This window comes from Pogoniulus pusillus, chromosome 39, assembly GCF_015220805.1.
Source record: "Pogoniulus pusillus isolate bPogPus1 chromosome 39, bPogPus1.pri, whole genome shotgun sequence".
Lineage (NCBI taxonomy): Eukaryota > Metazoa > Chordata > Aves > Piciformes > Lybiidae > Pogoniulus > Pogoniulus pusillus.
The window spans coordinates 94,519-119,607 of NC_087302.1; the positions used below are offsets into that span (position 1 = coordinate 94,519).

A 25,089-nucleotide genomic window follows, 5' to 3' on the forward strand; every position below is an offset into this window, starting at 1 on the left:
GGCAATAATGACCCTGAGTTGGGGGGCCAGTTTGGGGCATTTGGGGTCCATTTTTGGCCATTTTAGGTGAATTTGGGACAATTTGGTTCCATTTTGGATGTATTTGGGAGATCTTATAACACTTTAGCTGAATTTGGACAATTTTGGTCAATTTTTGGCCATTTTGGGCCCATTTTTGATGGATTTGGGACATTTTGTGGCACTTTAGGCAAATTTGGGCATTTGGGGTGGATCTGGGACAATTTGGGTCCATTTTGAGTGGACTTTGGTCCGTTTTGTGTGTATTTGAGACATTTTAGGGCAGTTTGGGTGGATTCGAGGCCATTTTGGCTCCTTCCAGGCTCATTTTGGGGCCATTTTGAGGCAATGCAGAATAATTTTTTGGGGCATTTTCAGTTAATTTTGGCTTTATTTGGGTCCCTTGATGTCTTTTTGCCCAATCTGAGGATGTTTCAGACCAATTTTGGGGGTGATCCTCAGGCAAAGTACCCCCAGAGGAAGACAGCCACAGCCATCAGGATCAGGGCATTGATGTTCACCACTCGGCTCCAGAGAGGATCCTCTGGGGAGGGGGCTGAGGCCGCGGCCACGCCCCCCATCCCTGATGGCTCCACCCCTCCACCAAGCGGATTCAACCTTGGGCTGGCAGGCTCTGCCTCCACATCTGGGGAAAAGATAGGGGGTGGGGAAAGGTCCTAGATCAAATGGGCACCAGGAAGCTGCCTGAGATGTGGCTTCAAAGTGGCATCAGAGGGGTCCTGCAGCTCTGGGTCCACTCTGGGCACCCCAACACCCCTGAGATGTGGCTCCAAGGTGCCCCCAGGAAGTTCCTGCACCTCAGGGTCCCTATGAGGAGGTCCAAGGGTGGAGGAGGTCACTTGGGTCCTCCTCAAGCCTTGGTCCCTTCCTTACCCTGCAGCTGGACCTCCCCAGGTCCATTCTTGGTGGCCTCCTGGCCAAGGTCAATCCGAGGCTCTTGGCTGTGGCGGAGGCTGAAGACCAAGCGGTGGAGCTGTGGACAACCAAAGGTGGTCGTTGACCCCACCCTGGGCCACCGAGGTCCTCTCTGGGCACCTCAAAGCCTCCTAAGATGTGGCTCCAAGGTACCAGAAGGTTCTTGGGCCTCTCCGTTCATCATGGTTATCCCAACCCCTCTTGAGATGTGGCTCCAAGATGCCCCTAATCCTGCAGCTCTAAGGGTGGTATCAGTAGAACATTCCTTGGAAGATCTCCATGGCCACCAGGAAGTTGTTCCCATCCTGCCCCACCCCAGGGACTCACGTGGTGGCGGGGGATGGGTGGGTAGCAGAAGGAGACCCCCAGGACAATGATGCCAGTGGCCAGGAAGAGGACAACAGCAAAGTGGAGGTAGTGGAGGCCACAGAGGGCAGGAGGACAGCCCCCAGGAGCTCCGCAGGAACCTGTCCCCAAGGTCACCTCCGGCACCAATCGCACCAGGCCCAGCCCCAGGCCACCCAACAGGCCCCAGAAGGCTCCCTGCAGAGTGGAGAAGAGGTCCCAGACTCAGAAGCCCCCTTAAGATGTGTCTCCAAGGTAGCATCAGGAGGTTCCTGCAGCTCTAGGTCCACCCTGGGCACCACAACCCCCCCTGAGATGTGGCTCCAAGGTGGGACCTCAAGGGTCCTGCAGTTCTGGGTCCATCATGGCTACCCCAAAACCCCCCTGAGATGTGGTTCCAAGGAGGTTCCTGGAGCTCTGGTTCCTCTCTGGTCACCATGAAGCCCCTGAGATGTGGCTCCAAGGTGGCACCAGGAGAGTCCTGCAGCTCTGGGTCCATCATGGCCATCTGTAAGCTCCTGAGATGTAGTTCCAAGGAGGTTCTTGTAGCTCTGCTTTCCCTCTGACCACCCCAAACACTGGAAGTGGCTCCAAGGTGGCACCAGAAGCTTCCTGGACCTCTGGAGGCCACCAGGAGGAGGAGGAGGTGCCGGGGGCAGGGGGTGTGGGGATGGTCCCCAAGGTGACTCACAGGCTCGTTGACCCGGGGGACAAAGACAGCCAAGAAGAAAACTGCAGCCACTGGTGGGGCCAAGTAGCTAGAGATGGCCTGCATGTAGTCAAAGAGCTGTCCCCCTCGAGCTGCCTCCACCACCGGCAGCCAGGCCAGGCTCAGGCCCACCATGGCCAACACCCACAACCTGTAGGAGATCCCATGGAGGTCCACCAAGGGCCACTGGGAGCTTGGGCCACCAAGCTTTGGTCAAGCAGGGTCCCTCCACGGTCATCTAGGAGGTTCCTGTAGCTCTGGGTATATCCTGGACACCCCAAACCACCCTGAGATGTGGCTCCAAGGTGGCACCAGGAGGTTCCTCCAGCTCTTGGAGGTGGGGGGGTGGCATGGCACCTCCTGGTCCGTTGGGTCCCCTCTGGCCAACCAGGTCCTCCTTGGTCACCATGAAGCCCTTGAGATGCCCACCAGAAGCTTCCTGGACCTCAGTGTCCCCATGAGGAGCTCCAAAGGTGCCACCACTTTGTCCCTTGGGTTGTCCCCTCTATGTCCCCACCATCCCCCCCTCCTCCCCATCTGCCCCTCCCCCACCTTCCAGCCAGCAGCAGCTGTTTGGGTCCCGCTTGGGGCCTCAACTTCTGGTAGACATCGAGGGTGAAGAGGGCTCCAGCGCTGGCGAAGATGGAGGCCAAGGAGGACATCAGAGCCGCCAGGACCACAGCCAGCATCAGGCCCCGCAGGCCTGGGGGACACACACAGCACACGGGTGACCACAGGGGGACACTAATCGGCTGCTAATAGCCGTTAATAATGAGCTAATGGCAATTAGTAGTGAGTTAGCCGCTAATAATGAGTTAATAGTAATTAGTAGCTAACCCTAATCACTCCCTAATAGCCACTAATAACTGCTAATAACTCCTTCATAACCACAAATTACTCCCTAATAGCCACTAATAACTCCCTAAGAACTGCTAATAACTCCCTAATGACTTCTAATGACCGCTAATTACTCTCTAATAATGCATTAATAACCTCTAATAACCCACCAGGGGGCAGGAGGGTGACCACCAGCCGCGGATAGGCAACGTTGGAGCAGCCGGCAGGGGTCCCGCAGGCGCGGCGGCAGCGCTGGGCGTCCACGCACCCAACCACCTCTAGGGGGAACCAGAGAGAAGGTGGAAAAGGCTCAGGGCTTGCAGCGACCTCTGCTGTCCGCTCTGGACCGCAGCTAGAAGGCGCCAGAGAGGTGGGAAAGGGTCAGGGATTGCTGCACCCCCTGCTGGCCCTAAGGCGGCCGCCAGTAGGGAGCCCCCTGCAGGTGAAGGGTGGGAGGACAAACGTCTCCCAGTGAGTCCCAGTGGCTCTCAGTGCACTTCCAGTGCCCTCCCAGTGGTGCCCAGTTAATTCCAGTGTCCTCCCAGTGAGACCCAGTTAATCCCAGTACTCTCCTAGTGGCCTCCACTTAGTCCCAGTGACTCTCAGTTAATCCCAGTGGCCTCCCAGTGAGTCCCAGTTAATCTCGGTACCATTCCCATTAATCCCAGTGGCCTCCCAATGGCTCCCAGTGCTCTCCCAGTCCTATTCCAATGTCTTCCCAGTAGGTCCCAGTACCCTCACAGTCCTCTCACCATGACTCCCAGTCCCTCCCCGTTCCCTCCCAGTCCCCCATCAGGTCAAGATGACCATGGGGAGGATCACATTCTGGGGCTTTCTTGGTCAGGAGGCCTTGGAGGGGACCTGGAGAAGACCTGGAAAGAGGACTTGGAAAGGATCTGAAGGGGACCTTGGGTGGTTCTTGACCTTCTTACGGAGCTTCTGAACCAAGTTCTGGATCCTCCTTGGTCAAGGTGACCTCGACGTGATCTTGTGGTGGTTCTTGATCTACTTATGGACCTTCTGGACCTAATTATCGGTCTCCCAGACCTAATTACGGAGCTTCTGGACCTAGTTATGAAGCCTCCTTGGTCAAGATGACCTAAAAGTGGTTCTTGACCTAATTAGAGAGCTTCTGGACCTAGCTATGGACTTTCTGGATCTAATTATGGACCTTCTGAGCCCAGTTATGGACCTCTTGGACCTAGTTATGGAGCCTCCTTGGTCAAGGTGACCTTCAGGTGGTTCTTGACCTACTTATGGACCTACTCATGGACTTTCTGGACCTAATTATGGAGCTTCTGGACCTAGTTCTTTGAGCCTACTTGGCCAAGGTGGCCTTCGGGGTGACCTGGGTGACCCACCCGGGAAGAGGACTCTGGCGGCCATGCCGGGCAGGACCATCAGGAACATTGGCAGCACCTTCAGGTAGCCGCAGACGACGCAGCCGGCACGGACATGGCTGAGGGAGCGGCCAGCGAGGCAGCGCTGCACAATCACCTAGGGGCACCAGCAAGCACCAGGCAGTGCCAGTAAGGGCCAGTATGGGCCAGTGTGGAACAGTACGGACCACTAAGCCTGACCAGCATGACCAGTAAGTGGCACTGGTAAGGGCCAGGACCTCCCAGTATCTCCCACTCCTCCCAATCCCTCCCAACGCCTCCCAGTCCCTCCCAATTCCCTCCCAATTCCACCCCAATTGCCTCCCAGTCCCTTTCAATCCCCTCCCAGTCCCTCCCAGTCTCACCTGGTCTGTACACCAGTACCATGCGGAGATGATTCCCAGCCCCAGAAGGAGGCCAGGCCAGGGCAAGTCCCCAGTGCTGGGATGCCGCAAGAGGTGGAAGGCATCAGGTCGAGGCCTCCCGCAGGGCCCCGTCAGGTTCTGGGGGGCTGCCAGGGGGTAGCGCTCAACCAGCCCCTCATAGCCCCCCACAGCACCCAGGGCTGTGGGCAAAACCAGTATGGACCAGTATGGGGTGTGAGGGAGGCACTAAAAGCCTGCTGCTCCTAAAGCCTGCTCCCAGTACAGACCAGTATGGTGACACCCAATCCTCTCCCAATCATCTCCCATTCCCTCTCAGTCCCCTCCTATTCCCTCCCAGTCCCCTCCCAGTCCCTCCCATTCCCTCCCAGTCCCTTCCAATCCCCTCCCAGTCCCTCCCAGTTTCTTCCAATCCCTCCCATTCCCTCCCAGTTCCCTCGCAGTCCTCTCCCAGCAGCTCCAAGTCCCACCATATGCAGCCAGCACAGAGGCTCCAGCAACGATGATGAGAGTCTGGAGCAGGTCAGCGAACATCAGAGCAGCCAGGCCCCCTGCACCAGTTTGGAACAGTATGAACCAGTTTGGACCACTATGCACCAGTATCAGACCCATATGGACCAATAGGGACCAGAATGGACTACTATGAACCAGTATGGGCCAGTTTGGATCAGCATGAGACCAGTATGGACCAGGATGGGACTGAGACCCGTATGAGCCCAGTGCCTCCCAGTACGAAACCAGTATAGGCCCTGCACCTCCCAGTCTCCTCCCCGTCTCCTCCCAGTCCCTCCCAGTCTCACCAGTCACAGTGTAGATTGCTGTCACCCCCAGCAGTGCCCCGACCGAGGCGTAAAGGTCCCAGCCTAGGGCCTCCTGGATGAAGATGGCTCCCGAGTACATATCCACCTATGGAGCACCTATGGAGCACCTGTGGGGGCAGCGACCCCCACACGGCCCCCCAGCTGCTAGAGACCCCTTCCACACCCTATAGATCCCCTCCAGATCCCTGTAGATCCCTCCCAGACCCTATATTTCCCTATAGATTCCCTCCCAGCCTCTATAGACCCCTATAGATTCCCTCTCAATCCCTGTGGTCACTCCCAGACCCTATAGATCCTGTGGATCCCTCCAGATCCTTCCCAGATCCTATAAATCCCTCCAACCTCTGTAGATTCCTATAGATCCCTCACAAACTCTATAGATCCCTCCCATACCCTACAGATCCCTTAGAGATCCCTATAGCCCACTCCCCCTATATCATCCTATAGGTCCCCTATACCCCCCTATACCTCCCTCTACCCCACTAGTGCCCCCTAGAGGCCCCTTATGGCCCCCTTCTGCCCCTCTCTACCCCCCTTATATCCCCCCTATGCCCCCCTATAGGCCCCTATAGCTCCCTAGCGCCCCCATATTTCCCTTCTAGCCATTTCTTGCCCCCTATAGGCCCCCTATAGCACCCACTGTACCTCTCCATATCCCCCCCATAGACCTCCCAAGACTCCTCCAGACCACCCTAAAGCCCCCTACTGCCACCTACAGGTCCCCTATACCCTTCCTATATCTTGCTACCGCCCCCTTTAGGCCCCCTACAGCCCCCTCAACCCTTCCCTACACCCCCTTCTACTCCCCTACTGCCACCTATAGGTCTCCTGTAGGTCTTCTATAGGGTCCTTATAGACGGCCCCTATAGCCCCTTAGCACCCCCTATATGCCACTACTCCAGTCATAGAACCTCTATACCTCCCCATAGTCCCCCCTGTATCCCACTACCACCCCCTATAGGCTGCCTATACTCTCTATAGATCCCCTAGACCCCCTAAAGGACTCCCTAGACCCCTCTCTAGACCCCACCCTATACCCCCCATTACATCTCTAGCCTCCTATAGCACCCACCTCTACTCCACTAATGTCCTCCATAGCTTCCTAGACCCCCCCTACATGCCCTTATGCCCCCGTACCCACACCTCTAAGTCCCTTATAGGGCCCTTTTATAACACTTATTGCTCCCTATAGGCCTCCTATACCACCCTAGACCCCCTGAACCCCCCTAGATCCCCGTAGACCCCTTGTGCTACCACCTATATGGCCCCTGTAGACCCTCTACAGCCCCTTATAGGTCTCCTATAGCCTCCATCTACCCCTCTACTCCCATAGACCCCCTATAGGGCCCCTAGACCCCCCTTTAGCTGACAAGCGCCCCCTATTGGTCCCCTGTACCACCCTATACTGCCCTATAGCCCTTATAGGTCTCCCATAGGTCCTCTATAGCCCCTCTATGCCCCCTCATGCACCCCTATAGCTCCCACCATCCCACTAGCGCCCCCTCTACGCCTCCTGTAGCCCCCCTATAGCTCCTTATGTCCATTCTGTACCCTTATATAGACTCCCTAGGGCCCCCTATGGCCCCTTATAAACTTCTCTACCACCCTCTAGCCCACAAGCACCCTCTATAGGCCCCCTATAGGCCTTTATATCCACCTTGTACCCACATATGGACCCCCTAAGGCCCCCTATAGGCCCCTGTAGGCCCCCTATAGAACCCTTCTACCCCTGTACCCCACTAGCACCCCCTAGAGCCTCCGTACTGAGATCTTGGTGAACACGTAGAGCCCCAGGCTGAGCAGAGACAGGTAGAGGCGGATCCGGGACCCCCCAAAGCGCAGCCCCAGGTACTCCGGCATGGTGCTGACCTGGGGGGGGACTGGGATGGACTGGGAGGCACTAGGACGGGATTAGGAGGGGACTTGGAAGGGACTGGGAGTCACTGGGGGGGACTGGGATGCACTGGGAGGGGATTGGAAGGGACTGGGAGGGGAGTGGAAGGATACTGGGGGGGGCATTGGGAGGGACATTGGGAGGGGATTGGGAGAGACTGGGAGGGGAGTGGAAGGATACTGGGGGGGCACTAGGAGCAGACTGGGAGAGACTGGGAGGGAACTGAAGGACACTGGGGGGGCACTGGTCTGTGCTGGTCTCACCCCTGCTCTCATGTAGATGGGGACGAAGATCCATCCCAGGAGCAGCACAATGAACATGCCCTGGGGCGAGAGGAATCTATAGAGGATCTATAGGGATCTTTAGAGGAGCTATAAGAGATCGGTAAGGGAGCTACAGGAGAGCTATAGGGATCTACTGGGGTCTATAGTGATCTGGAAGGTAACTACAGGGATCTACAAGGGATCTATAAGGAATCCACAGGGGTCAACAATGGACTTATAGGGATCTATAGGGGAGCTACATGGATCTACTGGGCTCTAAAGGGATCTATAGGGGATCTATAGTGATCAGTAGGGGAGCTATTGGGATCTGAAAGGCAGTGATAGGGATCTATAAGGTTCCATAAGGGTGTATAGAATCTGCAAAGGATCTCTAGGGCCCTATAGAGAACCTATGGGGGATATATAGGGATAGTGGGGACCTACAAGTGGTCAGTAGGGCATCGCCAGTAGTCTCCAGGGATCTAGCACGTGGCCTACAGGGATCACTAAGATAACTATAGGGATCTGCAGGGCATCCATAGAGGATCCATAGAGTCTCTAGGGATCTCCCAGGTATCCATAGGGGTCTCTAGGGTATCCCTAGAGGTTCCATAGAGGTCTCTAAGAATCTCCAGAGGATCCATAGGGATCTCTAAGGGATCCACAGGGTCTCTAGGGATTTCCCAGGTATCCATAGGGTATCCATAGGGGTCTCTAGGGGATCTATAGAGGAATGATAGGGTTTTTAGGGATCTCCAGGAGATCCATAGGCTTTCTACAGGGGCTCCACAGGGTCTCACACTCCACTCGAAGCCCCCCACAGCGATGCCGCCGGCGGCCCCGGTCCCAGCCAGCCCCACGAAGTGCCCCGAGCCGATGTTGCTGGCGAAGAGCGAGGCCCCCACCTACAGAGCACCCACAGATCAGCCACGGGCACCCACAGGTACCCACTGAGCACCCATGGGCACCCACAGGCACCCACAGAGCACCCACAGACACCCACAGAGCACCCACGGGCACCCACAGATCAGCCACGGGCACCCACGGGTGCCCACGGGCACCCACAGAGCATCCACAGGCACCCACGGGTACCCATGGGCACCCACGGGCACCCACAGAGCACCCACGGGTACCCACAGGCACCCACAGAGCACCCACAGGCACCCACAGAGCACATACGGGCACCCACAGATCAGCCACGGGCACCCACAGAGCACCCACGAGCACCCACGGGCACCCACAGGCACCCACAGAGCACCCTCGGGCACCCACAGGTACCCACAGATCAGCCACGAGCACCCACGGGCACCCACAGATCAGCCACGGGCACCCACAGAGCACCCATGGGCACCCACAGATCAGCCACGGGCACCCATGGGCACCCACGGGCACCCACAGAGCACCCACGGGTACCCACAGGCACCCACAGAGCACCCACAGGCACCCATGGGCACCCACAGATCAGCCATGGGCACCCACAGGCACCCACAGAGCACCCACAGGCACCCACAGGCACCCACAGAGCACCCATGAGCACCCACGGGCACCCACAGGCACCCACAGAGCACCCTCGGGCACCCACAAGTACCCACAGATCAGCCACGAGCACCCACGGGCACCCACAGATCAGCCACGGGCACCCACAGGCACCCACAGAGCACCCACGGGCACCCACAGATCAGCCACGGGCACCTACAGGCAGCCGCAGAGCACCCACAGGCACCCACATACTACCTACAGATCATCCACAGGCACCCACAGGCACCCACAGAGCACCCACAGGCACCCACATACTACCCACAGATCACCCACGGGCACTCACAGGCATCCACAGAGCACCCACAGGCGCCCAGAGCAGCCCCCAAAAGAACCCACGGCCACCTCTAGAAGCACCTACAGGGACCCAAAGCCACCCATAGCAGCACCCATAGCAGCACAACCACCCACAGGAGCCCCTGCAGAGACACACAGGGACACAGCCACCTATAGGCACCTACAGGGACCCATATGGACACAAAGCCCAATGCTCCCAGTTCCCTCCCAGTGCTCCCAGTCTGGCTCCCAGTACACTCACCGGGCCCCAGGCCATGCTCCTCCCAGCCAGGAAGTAGCCACTGACAGTGCCTCGGCCACCACGACGGAGGGACTGGGGAAAATATGGACCAGTACAGACCAGTATGAGCCAGGACAGACCAGTATGGACCAGTATAAAGCATTGTAGAACAGTACAATGAGCATAAACCAGTATGGAACAGTATTTGGGCCAGTATGGGATCAGTATGGGAAGAGTAGGACCACTATAGGCCAGTTTAGACCAGTATGGAGTAAGTACAAACCAGTATGGACCAGTTAAAGGCAGTATGGACCAGTATGGGACCAGTACTGGGGCTCCCAGTGCTCCCAGTTCCTTCCCAGTGCTCCCAGTTTGGGGTCATTCTGTTCCCAGTCACTCATTAACCAGTTCCCAGTTCATTAATTGGGGGCCCAGGGCCCAGCCCAGAGGGGTTCTGGGTGAAACATTAACAGGGGAGGGGGGAGGAAGGCCAGGGGACACTTATGGGGCTGGGGGGGGACTTGTGGGTCTAAGAGAGAACTTTGGGGGCTGGGGGAGGACTTAAGGGGCTGAGAGGGGACTTAGGGGGCTGGGGAGGGACTTATGGGGCTAGGGGGAGCTTGTGGGACTGGGTGATACTTATGGGCTTGGGGGGACTTACAGGGGAGAAGGGGGACTTGTGGGGCTGGGACTGACTTCTGGGGTAGAGGGAGCAGATATGGGGCAACTATGGGGCAGAGTTGGGGGCAGCTATGGGGCAGAAGGGTCACTTGTGGAGCAGAAGGATCTGCTATGGGACAGCAGACACGCTTGGGGAGTGCAGACGGGGCCAGTTGTGAGGCAGAAGGGACAGCTATAGGGCAGCTATGGGGCCAGAGGGGCACTTAGGGGGCAGTTATGGGGCAGAATAGGCATCTATGGGGCAGCTGTGAGGCAGCAGAAGCTCTTAGGGGACAGTTATGGGGCAGAAGGGGCAGCTATGGGGCAGAGGGGGCAGCTCTGGGACAGGAGAGGCACTTAGGGAGTAGTTGTGGGGCAGAAGGGGCCACTTGTGGAGCAGTTATGGGGCAGGGGGATCACTTGTGGGGAAAAAGAGGCAACTATGGGGCATCAGAGGCACTTAGGAGTAGTTATGGGGCAGAAGGAGCCACTTGTGGGGCAGCTATGGGGAGGGAGGTGGCAGTTGGGGGTCACTCACCCACAGGCCTATGGCGAGGATTAGGCCGAAGTAGCCTCCGATGACCCCCAGATCCCAGGGGTTGACAGCAGCCCCTTCCTGCCCCATAGATTCCTGCCCCACAGAACCCATCCCAGCAGATCCCTGCCCCACAGGTCCCAGCCCCACATGCAAAGACCTCCTGGCTCTCAGAGGATCTATGGGGCAGCAATCTATGGGGCGGGACAACCTCCCCCTCCCCAACACGTCAAGGCCCTGCCCCCCAATTCGCTTTGCTTGGCTGCCCCTGCTGGACTCTGACCCACAATTTCCTACCCCACACTTTCCCCTCCCCAGAGATCCCAGCCCCATAGACTCCTACTCCTTAGATCCCAGCCCCATAGCTCCAAGCCCAGTAGATCCCTGCCCCATAGACTCCAGCCCCACAAATCCCAGCCCCATTGACCCCAGTCCCATAGACCCCTGCCCCAGAGAGCCAAACTCCATAAAATTGCCATTTTAAGCTCCCAGTGCTCCCCAGATCTGGGGGACAGGATGCATGGGTGTGGGATCTATGGGGCAGGATCCTCCAGAGGGGCCTAGAGTGGCTCTGTGACCACCAGAGCAGTTGAATGAGGCCTCTAGATGGGTGCTGGGGGTCTCTGATGGGTGCTGGGGGGGGGCTCCAGCCGCAGGTGGGCAGGGAAACTTGACCCCTCCTGGGGGAAGGACCCCCCTGGGTCAAAGTTTCTCCCACTCCTATCCTTGTTCTCAGCCGCAGTTAAGAGGCAGAAGAGTTTCTGTTTGCTCTCTCTGGCTCCTGCCTTCACCTCTGTTCTCAGAGTTGGCTCCATGTAATCTTGTATCACAGTTGTGTGATAATTGTGTAGTACTTTATAAGTGGTGATCAGTTGTTTTTCGAGTTACACCCTGACCACAAGGCGTCCAACAGAGCCCACGCCACATAAACAGCGACCCAGAGGAGTTCCATGTCATCACAACAGAGCATCCCACAGAACCCTGCACCTGGTATTTTCCTGATGCCCTACAGTGAGACTGTTCCTGATGTTTCCTTCCAGGGGAAAAAGACTTCTTCATGAGTTTCCCACAAGAACTGTTCCTGTTTCCCTGATTCCTCCTCCATGTTCCTGCGCTGCTCACACCTCACCTCACCACCCTGCACCAGAGAAGCACATCGCCTTGGGATGCAGCTGGGGACCAAGGAGGACTTAAGAACTCTTAGTACATGGACACATTTTCCTATCTTTGGAAAAGGAGACGGTTTGCAGGAAGGTGGAAATGGTCTAACCAAGGGGTGGAATGTACAGGGTTAACCCTCCAAGGGGAGTGACCTTGAACCTGACCCTAGGTGGGCCTGACCCCTCCCCAGGGGTGGGTCTGAACACCACCAGGTGATTCATGGTTAGCCCACTCCTCCTTCCTTTACAAAGGCCTATAAAAGCAGGGGGACTTGCTGTTCTCTCTTTCTGCACTCCCTGCTCCCCTGCTTACCAGCATCACCATCCTGTTGTGGTGGAGATCCCAAAGATCACCAAATGGGCTTGAGAATGTCCTGTCTTGTCCGGACATGTTTACCTGCCTGTCTGCATTGCAGCCAGAGGCAAGAAAACAGGACAAAAGAAACCCAGATCAACCCAGTCTGGTTTAGTCTGGTCGCATGAGAGGGGTTTCATAAGACCCACGGTCCTGTCCTGTGCAAGGTGCGTGTGCCCTCATTTTTGGAGGGGAACAGCTTATGGGTTCTTCCTTTTTTGGGTATATTTGGGTGATTGCCAGAAGGTGATTGGGTGATGTTGTGGCCAAAGAGACCATCAGCCTTGGCCATTGTTCTGTAAAAGGGAGAAAACAGGTGAATAAGGAGCTTGCCTGCTTGTTCGTCCATTCCTCCCTCACCTGCAGCTCGCCTGCCACCTCAGCCTGCTGTGCCAGCACAGAGAAGGTCGCTGACCCCTGCTGTACCAAACTGGGCTACCTTAGCCTCCAGCCTGGGTCCTACTCTGCCCAGCCGGCTGAACATCTGATGATCTTCTGAGAAGCCATGGAGGGACCTTGCCTGTGTCTGTAAAGTCCCCTCAGACACTGTGCCAGCAGCCGAGCCACATCGCAGCCACGTGGAATTCACCACAGAAATTCTACTGAATATTTTCCTGCGTACGTTTTGGAGCACAGACATTAAGACTGAGGACTGGTGAGTGTTCTGATTCCCTTTATTCAAGTTACTAAAAGAATTTGGTTAGCCTCACAAGCGGTGAGCTAAGCCACCAGACTCTATCAAAGACATTTCTAAAACCTTTCAAAATTCACATTTATCCTGGAGGGACAAAATCATCTCTGGCTGTTCAGTCTCTTAATAGGAGAGCAAGAAGGCATCAAACACCAGCTCCAAGCTGCAAGCTCGAAGTAAAATATTTCTGCACATATCTGCAAGAGCTCCTTGCCCTGTGTGCCACTGCTCTGAAGATAGAGTTTAAAGACACTTAACAAATGTGGAGATGAAAGCTTTGGAGGCCATTTGAAATGCAGTGATTGCAGCCAGCAGAGCCCTGAGCTGCACACTGCTGGCAGCAGGAAGCTCTGCCACTGGCTCCTTGCCTGTCCTCATTTTCCCTTCAGCATCTGCTGCTGTCCAATGTGAGAACAGGGCACTGGAGTCAGTGCCCTGAGCTAACTAAAGCTACACAGGCACATCCAAGCAGTGAAATGATCCAAGCTGCCTGCGAAACAAGAGAAAGCAGGACCTGGAGCTTTCATGTGGTTCTCTGTCAGCAGAAACTGATGCTGCTGGCAAATCCCAGTTTTGCTTTGAGAGGCTGGTTTAGAGAGTTCCTAAGGATCACTTTTCACATCTATGTCCATTTCAATTACTATCTTTTAGCAGAGCAAGGTGCCGACATTTCACACTGTGCTGTCTTTAACCTTAGAGCTTTGTGATCCAACGATCACCGTCTTGAACAGCACAGCTGCTGACTTGGATGCAGAAAAGGCTCAAAGTTGACTGAAATCAAGGGAAAGCCTCCCAACGACTTAGGCCTCTTACAAACCAAAAAGCAGTATTCAGGGAGACCTCTGTGATGTTTCAGGCATTTTTTACCCCTCTAGACACAAGCCAGTAAGAGCTGCTGGCATCAGCAACTGGAATGACAGGCAGGTCCCACAGGTCTCCTCCTAATGAGGAGCCTGAAGAAGAGGAGGCTCTGAGGTGACCTGATTGTGGTCCTTCAGTATCTGAAGGGGCCCTACAAAAAAGCTGGGGAGGGACTTCTTAGGCTCTCAGGGAGTGACAGGACTGGGGGGAATGGAGCGAAGCCGGAGGTAGGTAGGTTCAGACTGGATATGAGGAGGACGTTCTTCAGCATGAGAGTGGTGAGAGTCTGGAATGGGTTGCCCAGGGAGGCTGTTGAGACCCCATCCCTGGAGGTATTTAAAGCCAGGCTGGATGAGGCTTTGGCCAGCCTGATCTAGGGTGTCCCTGCCCATGGCAGGGGAGTTGGAACTAGATGATTCTCGTGGTCCCTTCCAACCCTGACTGATTCTATGATAATGAATGCTGCAGCACATCACAGCCTGGGCAGGTTACCAAACCTAAGGGGAATCTGCTGCCTGTGTGCAGTGGAAAAGGAGCCCCAGTGGTCTGTGCACTGGAAAGCCTCCAAACTTGAGAAGGAAAACAATTCTCTTACTGCCTTTGAGCAGCCAAGCCTGCATGTGAATGGGATTGACCCTACAGGCTGGCAAGGCACCGATGCAAGCCGATTCCCCAGCGAGGAGAGAGCAGCAGACAGCACAGAAGCCTTCCTGCCCCACAGCCATCACTGACTGATGCATGGGAGGTGTTCTGCAGCACACCTGCATTGACCTCTGCTTCACACTGCTTGCACCCAGCAAGCACAGCCACCTGTTAGGCATTGGGTGAAGTGAAAATTCTTCTTCCCAGCATCCTCATCACTTCCAAGACTCTGAAACTCTTGCATCAACTGCAGCTCTCACCCAGAAATCCTCTGAACTGCTGAACTGTTCTCAGACAGCTCCAACTGGCTTTCCTACTCCTCCAGGTGCTACACAAACCTCTTCTCCACCCTACAAGAGTGGCTGCTGGAAGTCAGCCTTTGTGCACACTGCCAGTTTGCTCTCCCAGAGGATTTTTGGTTTTAAAGAGTGTCTGTTATAAAAAAAAAAAAAAAAAAAAAAAACAGCAACAACAAAATAACAAAAATCCAAATCAACAGAGACAAGAGTGCGTTTTTAGATGACACTTACGTTGCCCACAGTTCAGAGCTGCACTTCTGCAAGCAGTTTTTGGTCATTGCTAGATTTAGAAACCTTGTCAAGGTCCAGAGAACAGAGATTAGCAACATCTCTGTCCAGAGAAGATCTGTTCTTATGGATTTCCGTGTTGTGAAATTAAGGTGCAAACGAGGTCACAGATCACCACAAAACTATTTATTAAAGGATAAGGTTGGACAAAACTGGGGGGGCAGGAGAGTGAGCAATAAAGAGAACGATGGAGGAGAAGAAGCAGGGAAGGAAAAGAGCTGGGATCATATTACCCTCAGTCGCAGATGGGGGGGAGAGAGAGACGGGTGAGTGGCCCAGGGATGATGATGATGATCTTCTGAGGAGTTCATCAGAGGTTCTTCTGGTGGTGGTGCAGCTCTGGTAGTCTGCTGGAAGTCCACTTGGTGGTCTGGTGGAGGTCCACCCTTGGTAGACCGATAGAAGTGCACTTGGTGGTCTGGTGGGAATGCCCCCCTTTGGCAGGCATCCTTCTGCCTTTTATACATGTTTTCTCTCCATGTCCAGCTGCAGCTCCCCAGGGAATCTTCCCGTGTATTATGCATTCACAGGAGTCTGGCGCCACGGGGGGGAGGGCCTCCGCCCCCTCCCTGGCTGTACCTGTCCACACCCCGAATACACAGAAGCCTTTTCTCTTCGGGGTAGCTAAGATGTAGGCATCCTGGGCATTCCAGACAGGCTGAGGTCCAGGAGTTTCCAAGGCATTTTCTGTTGATTTGCATCCCTGAGCTTTGGGCCAAGCACAGAGTCTGAGTCTGGGATGTTACCAAAGGCAATCTTTATCTTTGTTGATGAACAAGAGAGAGGGTTTAGACTCTCACACCATGAATACTACACCTTGAATCAGTTGTATAGAACAAGGAATGATACATGGCAAGAAAAGTAACAATGCCAAAACACATAACAAATAAAACAACATCTGTTTAACCCAAGGCCCCCCTGGAAGCCAGGAGAACCAGCCCATATCCCATCCTTCCCAGGTCTGAACAGGTACATCAGCTAATCTAATCCCAGAAGATATTTGTCTCACTCCTTTCCCATTGTCATTGATCTGTAGACAACAGTTGGAATAATTTAATTTTCCACAAACCCTTCCTCATCTCCTGACAGATAATCAAGAACCATTCACAGGGGTTCCAGGTAGCAGGACTGTAGTATTTAATAATCTGCTGGGGGGGTCCAGTCACCTTTTCCCCATTTTTGACCACTACCCTGTGCCACATGAGTGGAGGTGGACCTTCTTCTCCTCAAATTATCATATACTCTGATTCCCAGGCCCTTTTCTTGTCCACCTGGGAGTAAGAACCATAGTGAGTGAATCAGTGCAATATAGCACACCCCAGTCCAATTAGGTGGTAACTTTTTACAGGCCCGCTGCCCACATATCCAGTAATGCCCCTTTAAGGCAGCTGGTCCATTCTCAAACAGGCCTGTGGGGGTCATGGGCACCTGGAAATAGGTAGAATTTGTCATTGCCAATGGGTTAGGGAAAAGGACATTGCTCCATCTCCCGTCAGGATGTGCATGACCCCTCATACTGCAATACCAAGCACACAAATCCTTTCTCACTAATGCTGAATCACTTAACAAAGCAGAGCAGAATGCGTTAGTTCCGTAGCCCCCCACCCCTTGGGCCTTCAGTTGGGAGTCCATTGAAGCTCAGGTAAAGCTTCCCCGTGGACCTGATGAATCTGCCAGGGTACGAGGAAAGTGCAGTCCTTTGGCACAGTGATGCTGCCAGGAGACTTTTGTAGCCTGCAAAACTTGAGAGGTCTTTAATATGGTAACAACAGGAGTCCTCCTGACAGCACACCAAGGGATCTTCAGCCTTAGAGTTTACCCAATCAAGCATTTTAGAAGGAATTGGTACTTTTTCTTTTGGATAGTCAACTCCCTCAGATACTGATAAGGTATCAGTGCAGGACACCCCCCACCCAAAGAGAGGCTCCCTGAGCCTCCCCAGGTGAAGCTCTTAACAGAGTTGGCTTAATTACTTTGAATGGGCCTGCCTTTGATTGTTTCAGCTTGAAGTCAAGCTAAGCACAAACCAAATCCACCTCCCAAACCCTGTACAATTTTACCATCGTTTGGTGAGCTTCACCTCCCCCACTCACCACTGAGGGGTGAAGCCCTCAGTTCCTCGGAGGCACACCCATCCTCTTACCCGGGCTCTTCCCTCAGAGCAGCCTGCATTCTGGAGGCAAGTGGGGTGTCAGCTATTTCTTTTTCAAGCTGAATGCCTTTTACCTTGAGAGAGACAGGAAGTCCCCTGACAAGAGGAGTCAGTCACTTTGGGTCCACCAAGAGAGAAAGGGGCAATTCAAAATGATGTTTCAGTTCTCGATCATAGACCATTTGCAGACAAGCTGCCTCCTGCACATTTTCCATTATCTGGTTCATGCCTCCCTTCAGAACTAGAGGCTCTCCTCTCTCCTTCGGATCAAAACTCCCAGCCCAGAAGGCTGCCCACTGAGGAAGGCTCCAGGGACCATTCCTATTTCCTGTAGTTAGGAAAACATTAGTACCCCAATAACCTGTGGTTTCAGCCTCTGCTAACCTAATCTGATCCCCTCCGGTTTCAGAAACACGCCATACATATTCCACCTCAGACTCTCCAGCAGAGCCTGTAAACTCTTTATGGAGTTTGGCCAACTCAGGAGGAGAAAAGGGTGTCTCTTTCATTGTGATGGCAGAGGTACCTGTTGTGGAGGGCCCGTAGGCCTGAAAATAGTCTTCTTTATGCCTTGCCTGGCCTGGACATGTTTTTCTGCCCAAACCAGAGGTAAACACATTAAATGGATAAAGGGGACACAATAGACCTTGTGCCATAAAGTCTGGCCTGCCCAGGACCCCCTGCTTGTGTAATGCGGCTGTGTAAGCCCCCACATGCCCAGCTCGTGTTTACCGGGTGCTATGCCCATCCTATCCCCATATTTGGGAGGTCCAGGCTTGTGGATTTTCCCTATTATGGTATGGTTGGCTAAGTGCCAACCTGATCGGTCATTTTGGTGGCCAAGGGGCCATTAATCTCGGCCCACATTTTCATAGAGACACGCAGGTAAACAACGTGTGTGCTCCCTCGCTCTCATTATTACGCTTAAGCCTGCCTGTATCTGCGGAGCTCGGTCTCCCGAGCAGCCATGCACCTTACTGAACGCCCGCTGCTTATTATTGCCTGCTGTGCACCACTGCCGCCGAGTTACCAGGAAGAAGACCTTGGGTTGTCTGGACACAATGGGCCTGCATGGCCAGCGTTACATTGTACCTCTTCTGCACCTGAGGTCCTGCCTAGGAATCCCCGGACAGAGTGTCCGGAAGAAGCCAGGAGACAAGGGCAGAGATTGCATCCTTTGCCAAGAGAACAAGGTCAGAGACTGTCCTTTCCCCAGAAGCAAGGAAGATTGTCCTTTCCCCTAAAGCTGGAAGGATTCCAGCCTCAAAGTCCACAGGCAGACTCCCGGGAAGATTGGACACTTGTATAGGCTGTGATGTAGACCCAGAGGGCAATTGATAATTAGTAAGAACTTGTGAGTAAGTGCTTTAATGCCTCTGTAGCATCTATTGCCTCCTGCTATTGCGAAAAGAGCTTCAGCCCACCCTACTGGGCAAGCACCATATTGACTCCAAGCGGCATTAAGCTGCTTCATTAGCTTCATTCTGTTTCCCAGAGTTAATTAACAATCACTCAAAATTAATTTGCCGCATGATGGAGTGCCAAAATAAAAGATGTGGTGGTTTGGGTGTTACCCGCCCCCTCCCCCCAACTTTGGAAATCACCCAGACTAGACTCAGCCAGTTCTGGAAATTGAATGAAACTTTATATTTACAGCTTAGCAGGATATACAAGCAGATATTTACAGCATACACAGTTACAGACAGAAATACACAGGGTAAAAGGTAATACAGAAACACAGCAGCCCTCCCAGAAACCTGAGTCCCCAGGAGGGCTCCCAACCACCTTTCCACCTTCTCCCAGGCCTCTACCTTACCCCAGATGTTACCTCGTGCCCCAAAGAAGAATGGGGGTTCAGCCAGGGGGGTTAGGAAGCAAAGTGGATTAATCAGAGAGACAGAGGGTGAGATCAGAGAGAAAAATGCAGTCCACAGCCCAAAGAGCGACTTCCTTATCTATGTTTGGATTCCTGTTCTTATACATCTCAGCAAGCCTATGAGTGAAGTAGACATCAGTATTGTTTCTCTTTCACAGCCTGTGATCTAGTTCTTCTCATCAAGACATTCTAGCTAGCTTCAAACTAGCACACACAGGAATACATCCAGGCAGAGTTTTAATATCTCCAGAGAGGGAGACTCCACAGCCTGACTGGGCAGCCTGTTGCAGGGCTCTGTCATCCTCACAGGGGAAAAAAAACTCCTCATGCTTCCATGGAACTTCCTATGCCTCAGCTTCCACAATTGCCCCTTGTGCTGTCATTGGGCATCACCCAGCAGAGCCTGGCTCCAGCCTCCTGGCACTCAGCTTTACATCTTTATCAACATTGATGAGGTCACCTCTCGGTTTCCTCTTCTCCAAAGTCCCAGCCCCAGCTCCCTCAGGCTCTCGTCGTAACAGAGAAGTTTATCATCTTTGTGGCTCTCTGCTGGACTCTCTCAAGCAGTTCTGCTGTGTTCCTCTTGAACTGGGGGGCCCAGAACTTGACACAGTACTCCAGATGTGGCCTTGCCAGGGCAGAGTAGAGGAGCAAGAGAACCTCTCTTGACCTACTAACCGCAGCCCTTCTACTCCACCCCAGAATGGCATTGCCACTCCTGGCCACAGGCACAGCAAAGGGCTCCAAAGCTGCTGAGAGGCCTGGAGCAGCTCCGCAAGGAGCAAAGGCTGAGAGCCCTGGCGCTGTTCAGCCTGGAGAAGAGCAGCCTGCTCCAGGGCTCTGTCACCCTCACAGGGAAAAAAATTCTCTTCATGTTTCCATGGCACTTCCTATGCCTCAGCTTCCGCCATTGCTCCTTGTGTTGCCAGTGGGCACCACCCAGAAGAGCCTGTAGCCAGTCTTAGGTATGTGTTCAGGTGTAGCCCCAGCAGGGACTCTTCCTGTGTACTCTGATGTGCTTGCAGTGAGCTTTCACCCCTTCACCTCTCATTTCTCCCATATGCACTCCTGGGCGACCTGTTCTAGTGGGAGGTGTCCCTGCCTGTGGTGGGGGGGTTGGAACTGGGTGATCTTTCAGGTCACTTCCAACCTAAACCATTCCATGATTCTGTGATTCAGGCAAACCACCCAAGATGTGCCTGTACCACACCTCCTGAGCAGCGGTTCTCTTCAGGGGCAGGGAAGAGGGAAAGCAAAGGTGATTTTATCTTTGTTGATGTGACTACTTATTACAAGAGAGACAAGATTTAGTCTCTCACAGGTCATGATCTCAAAGGTCTTTTCCAAGCAAGCTAATTATCTGGTTCTATGATCCTGTTTTTATTTCTCTAGAGGATTTGCCATCCTCAGAGTGCAAACACAGCCCCCAGCAATGTTTGTTCTGCAGCTGTGCAGTGTTTTAGCAGTTTGCAGCAGTGTTAGCTCTGTTACAGCTTTTGGACCTCTGGTTAGCAGCACTTCTTTAGCTAAAGGCAAATGCCAGGACAAAGAAGGCTTCAGACTTGATGATTAATTGCCTGAATTTGGCCTTTCTGTTGTCTTGCAGTGGGAATCCAGGGCCGTGTTTGGATGCTGAAGTGGCCTTAGTGCCTGGGCAATTTCTTGGCCCCAGCAGTCAAGAGTGCAGCAGTGTAGCCTCTGTCTGCTCAGAGTCATGGGGGAAGTGCCACACGTACTGGAGATGAGCAGGAGGAAGACGAGGATTCCTCTGCCCCAGAATAAGGGCAGCAGGAAGCGGAACAGACAGAGCTCCTGTCTGGGTTTTCCAGACCTTTCTTGGTTTGCACTGTGTTCAGCAAAGCAAAATGGAGGCTTCGAAACAAACGAATGCACAACCGAAGTGGAAAATGTCTCCCAGAATGTGACAGGCAGACACAGAGCAGTCAGCTACAGCCAAGGGGAAGAGCAAAGCCTGGGCAAAGTGAGCAGGAAGCTTACATTTCCCATGTTGGGACAATGTCTCAGGTCTCTTTCTTCCCTCTCACCTTTAGCAGCTGGAGAAGGCAAGGCCACAAATGCCAGCGCCCGCATTGTCCTTTGCTGTGCTGGCTCAGGAGAGGGGGAGAGCTGCAGCAGATGCTGGAATGGCTCTTCAGAGCTACCCTGTGTGGGAATTGTTCTAGGGAAAGAGCTTCTCAGGGTATTTGCTTTTTTTCTGTTCAACTTGTTCTATAGCAAACAGAAATTGTCAGTAGTAAAATGAATCTTAAAGTAGTTGGGATCCGCTTTAGATAGGCTGAAGGTCAGGAGAGTCTCTCTCTTGCATGGTTGCTGTTAGCTGGTTCCAAGCGGTTACTGTTAGCCTGGATGAAAGCGGCAGGACAAACCCAGTGCTCCCTCACCAGCTGTGGTCAAGCAAGAACAGCTTTGAAAACGTCTTTCTAGGCAGTAGTGGGTCCATCTGACTTCAGAGTCTCTTTGCTGTTGTGTTGGGGGTGAGTTACTAAAAAGGCCTCTGTTAAGGCTCTCGAGGTGCAGCTTTGCAAGCAAGGATTTGCAGATTCAGGTGGGCAGATCCCATAGCCTTTAAACAAAGTTCTTAGGGGAAAATCCAATGTCAGCAGTGTGTCACTGTGTGCTTTGCTTGAATTCTGGTGGTCTGACTTCCTCAGAATGAGCTTGGGCTGCAGCTGCAGAGTGCCCTGGCTGTTATAGAGGAGCTGGCACCCGGCTGGCTCCACACAGGACAGGGCAGACAGGGAGCAGCACAGCAGCACAGGGACACATTTTGCCTTAAAGTACGGAAACCGGTCACAGGGAGTTGAGGTGCAGCCAGGGAGGCAGCGTTGCTCGGGTGTAGCTCTTGGCTTAGCTTACACAAACGAGTTGCAAATGCACAAATCAAAGGAATTCTTTTCTGCCTACCATGTCCATCCTCTGTGCTGTGCTCCTGTCTCACAGCAGACAGCGATTTACACTGCCTCACTTCAACCAGATCTGTAGCACTACCACTGCATGGAGAAGAGCTTCACACATCCAAAAGAATGCTCTTGCTGCTCCCAAGTTAAAGTGGCTCACTTTGGAAGCAGGAGGAGGAGAAGGTCTCAGATACCCCAGGCTTGTTACTATGCAGTTGCCAGTTTCATGGCTGCCGTTTCCTTTCAGCAGAGAACTGCTTCTGTCCTTAACCCATTGGTTTTGGAAAACCTGCCAGGCTGCTTTCATTGGAGAGGAGAGAGCAAAGCTGCAGGCAGGCTCCTAAGGAACTCTTTAAAGGGGGACATTTTCTCAAATTGTCATTCCCCTCCTCACTGTATTAGGGGTATCTCCACTTTACCTTTTCTTCACATTGCCCACTAAGATCTGTGTGAAAAGGAAAACCAACAAAGCACTGAGCGGTTCTTACAGAAGAACATTTGGAACTGTAAGTTCATGCCAGTGACAGCAGTTGTGCTCAGCTGCTTCAGCAGGCAGAGCTTCACTCCCTGAGCTCCAACAGGCAGAGCTTTGCTCCCTGAGCTCCAACAGGCAGAGCTTCATTCCTGAGCTCCAACAGGCAGAGCTTTGCTCCATGAGCTCCAACAGGCAGAGCTTCACTCCCTGAGCTCCAACAGGCAGAGCTTAGCTCTCTGAGCTCCAACAGGAACAAGCAGAGCTTTGCTCCATGAGCTCCAACAGGCAGAGCTTTGCTCCCTCAGCTTCATCAGGCAGAGCTTTGCTCCCTTAGCTCCCACAGGCAGAGCTTTGCTCCTCCTGAAAGCCAGCAGCAGACACCTTCCAGAATAAACTGGCCATTAGCCACACTTGGTTTTCCATGCTCTAGGCAGTCTGCAGCACCCTCTCCTGTCTCCTGCAGCACCCTGGACATCCATTGGTACAAGACAAGCAGTAACGGGTGCTGACTGCTGGCTCTTTACAAGACCAAGCTAACATCTCAGTTTTCGCCTGTGCCAAGTTCCTGTGTCTCGGAACCGTCACTGCTTAGTTCTGCCTTCAGAAGGCACCTGGCTGAATGCAAGGCAATGCTGAGTGCAGATGCCTTTGTGGCTTCATTTCTGAACTTTATGGTGCTTGAAAATGTTTGCCTTAGCAAAACTGACCTGAAAAAACTCAGCAGCAGCACAAACCAGGGGAAAGGAGCAGCCTGTGTGAGAGCAGCATTTTCCTGGTGTGGGAACTTATCAATGTTTGTGGACTTTGGGGGGTTAGAATTGTGTTGGGGTGTGCCAGGCTGCCCATTTTGGCACTAGAATGGATGGCAGCAATCTGCCCCATCTAAGGAAGCAAAAACTCCATCAAATGATGCCAGTTTCACTGAAGTAACTGTTTGACTGCTACTGGCTCCATCAAGCCTGGAGCAGGTCGTCTGCAGAGCCATTATGTAGCACACCAAGGACAAGCAGGTGAGCAGGACCAGGCAGCATGGGTTCATGAAGGACAGGTCCTGCTCCTTCTACAGCAAGGTGAGTGCTGAGTGGAGCAGGGCCAGGCTCTGGGTGGTGTTCATCTGGGTTTTAGCAAAGCCTTTGGCACTGTCTCCCACAGCAGCCTCCTGGAGAACCTGGCTGTTTGTGGCTCCGAGGGTTGGATGCTTTGCTGGGCAAAACACTGGCTGGTGGCCAGGCCCAAAGAGTGGTGGGGTGTTGCAGAATGGCTAAAGGAAAATGGACATGACTTAGAGGTGGGCAAGCAGGATGAGTATATGGAACTAAATTAAGGCTGTGCTAGGCCACACTGAAATAAAGGCCACATTGAAGAAACAAAGACATATTGAATAAACAAAGGCAGCATTTAATATAGCTAGCTAGGGAGGCGCTGTCCTTGATGAGTCGGCGGACAGCTCAAGCAGAGCAGGATACAGCTAACTCTGAATAAGATAAGAAGTAGTTTGCTGCTTGCAGCTGCACGTAGCAAGTAGGTGCACCATGCAAATGGGGTATTTAGAGATTCAGCCATTTAGCTTCTTACATGTATGCATATATTATCTGTAACACATATAAGCGCGCGGCTACTAAATAAAGTTGTCACTCGCTTTTGATCCACATTGGATTGTGCGGTGTCCTTGAATAGTGAGTTCAGCCCTTCTCCGCTGGGGGGATGGAGTTAACCCCAGCTGCTGCCTGCTCAGAAGTGGTGTCCCCCAGAGCTCAGGGGCCAGGTCTGTTAAACATCTTCATCAATGATGTGGGTGAGGGGGGCTGAGGCAGCCTCAGTCAGAGTGCAGCTGACGCTAAATTGGGTGGCAGAGCTGTGACTGCACTGGGTGAAGAAAGCCAGGGTGGGGTGGAGTAAGGAAGTGCCACCTGACACCTCAGGCAGCACAAGAACTCACACCAAGGCCTGCCCTGTTCTGGTCAGGAGTGAAGGAACTGCAGAAGACCATACTCTAGGGGTACAGCCTTGAGACCTCCCTTTCAGTGCCACCCACTGCAGGCCAGGCCAGTGGGCTCCAGGATGGAGTAGCTGTGATGGTTTGGGAGTCACCGGTCCCCCACTCTTATGAAATCACCCAGATCAGACTCAGCCAGCTGGAAATTAAGGAATGGAGCTTTGTAATCACAGCTCAGCACAACACACAAGCAGATATTTGGAGCTATAGACAGAAATATACAAGTTAAAAGTGATACAGAAACACAACTCCCCTCCCAGAAACCAGAGTCCCCAGGAGGGGCTCCCAGCCACCCTTCCACTTTCTTTCCTCCCTTCCACCTTATCCCAGAGTATACCTTACACACAAGGTGAGTTTGGAGGATCAGCCAGGGGGGTTAGGAAGCAGAAGGATGAGTTACACAGCAAAAGCCCAGGCACCCACTGTGACAGACACACACACACACACACTGCCTGTCTCCCACTGTCCTCTCTGTGTTTTTGTTCTTCTTTTTATCTGTCTCAGCAAGCCTATGAGTGCAGTAGCCATCACCACTGTTTCCTT

The 25,089-nt window shown here is 53.4% G+C and overlaps 1 protein-coding gene across 1 annotated transcript; it reads right to left on the reverse strand.

Annotated features, from left to right (window-relative positions):
* Window positions 1-409: 409 nt before the first annotated feature.
* Window positions 410-10,923, reverse strand: LOC135191288 (sodium/glucose cotransporter 2-like). The gene is made up of 15 exons (XM_064173460.1): window positions 10,837-10,923; window positions 9,660-9,731; window positions 8,386-8,490; window positions 7,586-7,645; window positions 7,193-7,297; window positions 5,408-5,513; window positions 5,078-5,158; window positions 4,590-4,789; window positions 4,207-4,342; window positions 3,016-3,123; window positions 2,561-2,711; window positions 1,991-2,159; window positions 1,282-1,497; window positions 913-1,012; window positions 410-664 (listed from the first exon to the last, which is right to left on the reverse strand). Exons 1-15 carry the CDS (start codon window positions 10,921-10,923, stop codon window positions 477-479), a joined length of 1,884 nt encoding a protein of 627 aa, XP_064029530.1. The 3' UTR covers window positions 410-476.
* Window positions 10,924-25,089: the final 14,166 nt, after the last annotated feature.

What these genes read in the sequence shown, in the direction of transcription:
- LOC135191288 (XM_064173460.1), bottom strand. Translation starts at nt 10,923, where the DNA reads ATGGGGCAGGAAGGGGCTGCTGTCAACCCCTGGGATCTGGGGGTCATC. An exon ending in GGTCACCCTCCTGCCCCCTG is followed by an intron (nt 2,712 to 3,015) that starts GTGGGTTATTAG and finishes TGTGTCCCCCAG; the next exon opens with GCCTGCGGGGCCTGATGCTG. An exon ending in CAGCTGCTGCTGGCTGGAAG is followed by an intron (nt 2,160 to 2,560) that starts GTGGGGGAGGGG and finishes GATCTCCTACAG; the next exon opens with GTTGTGGGTGTTGGCCATGG.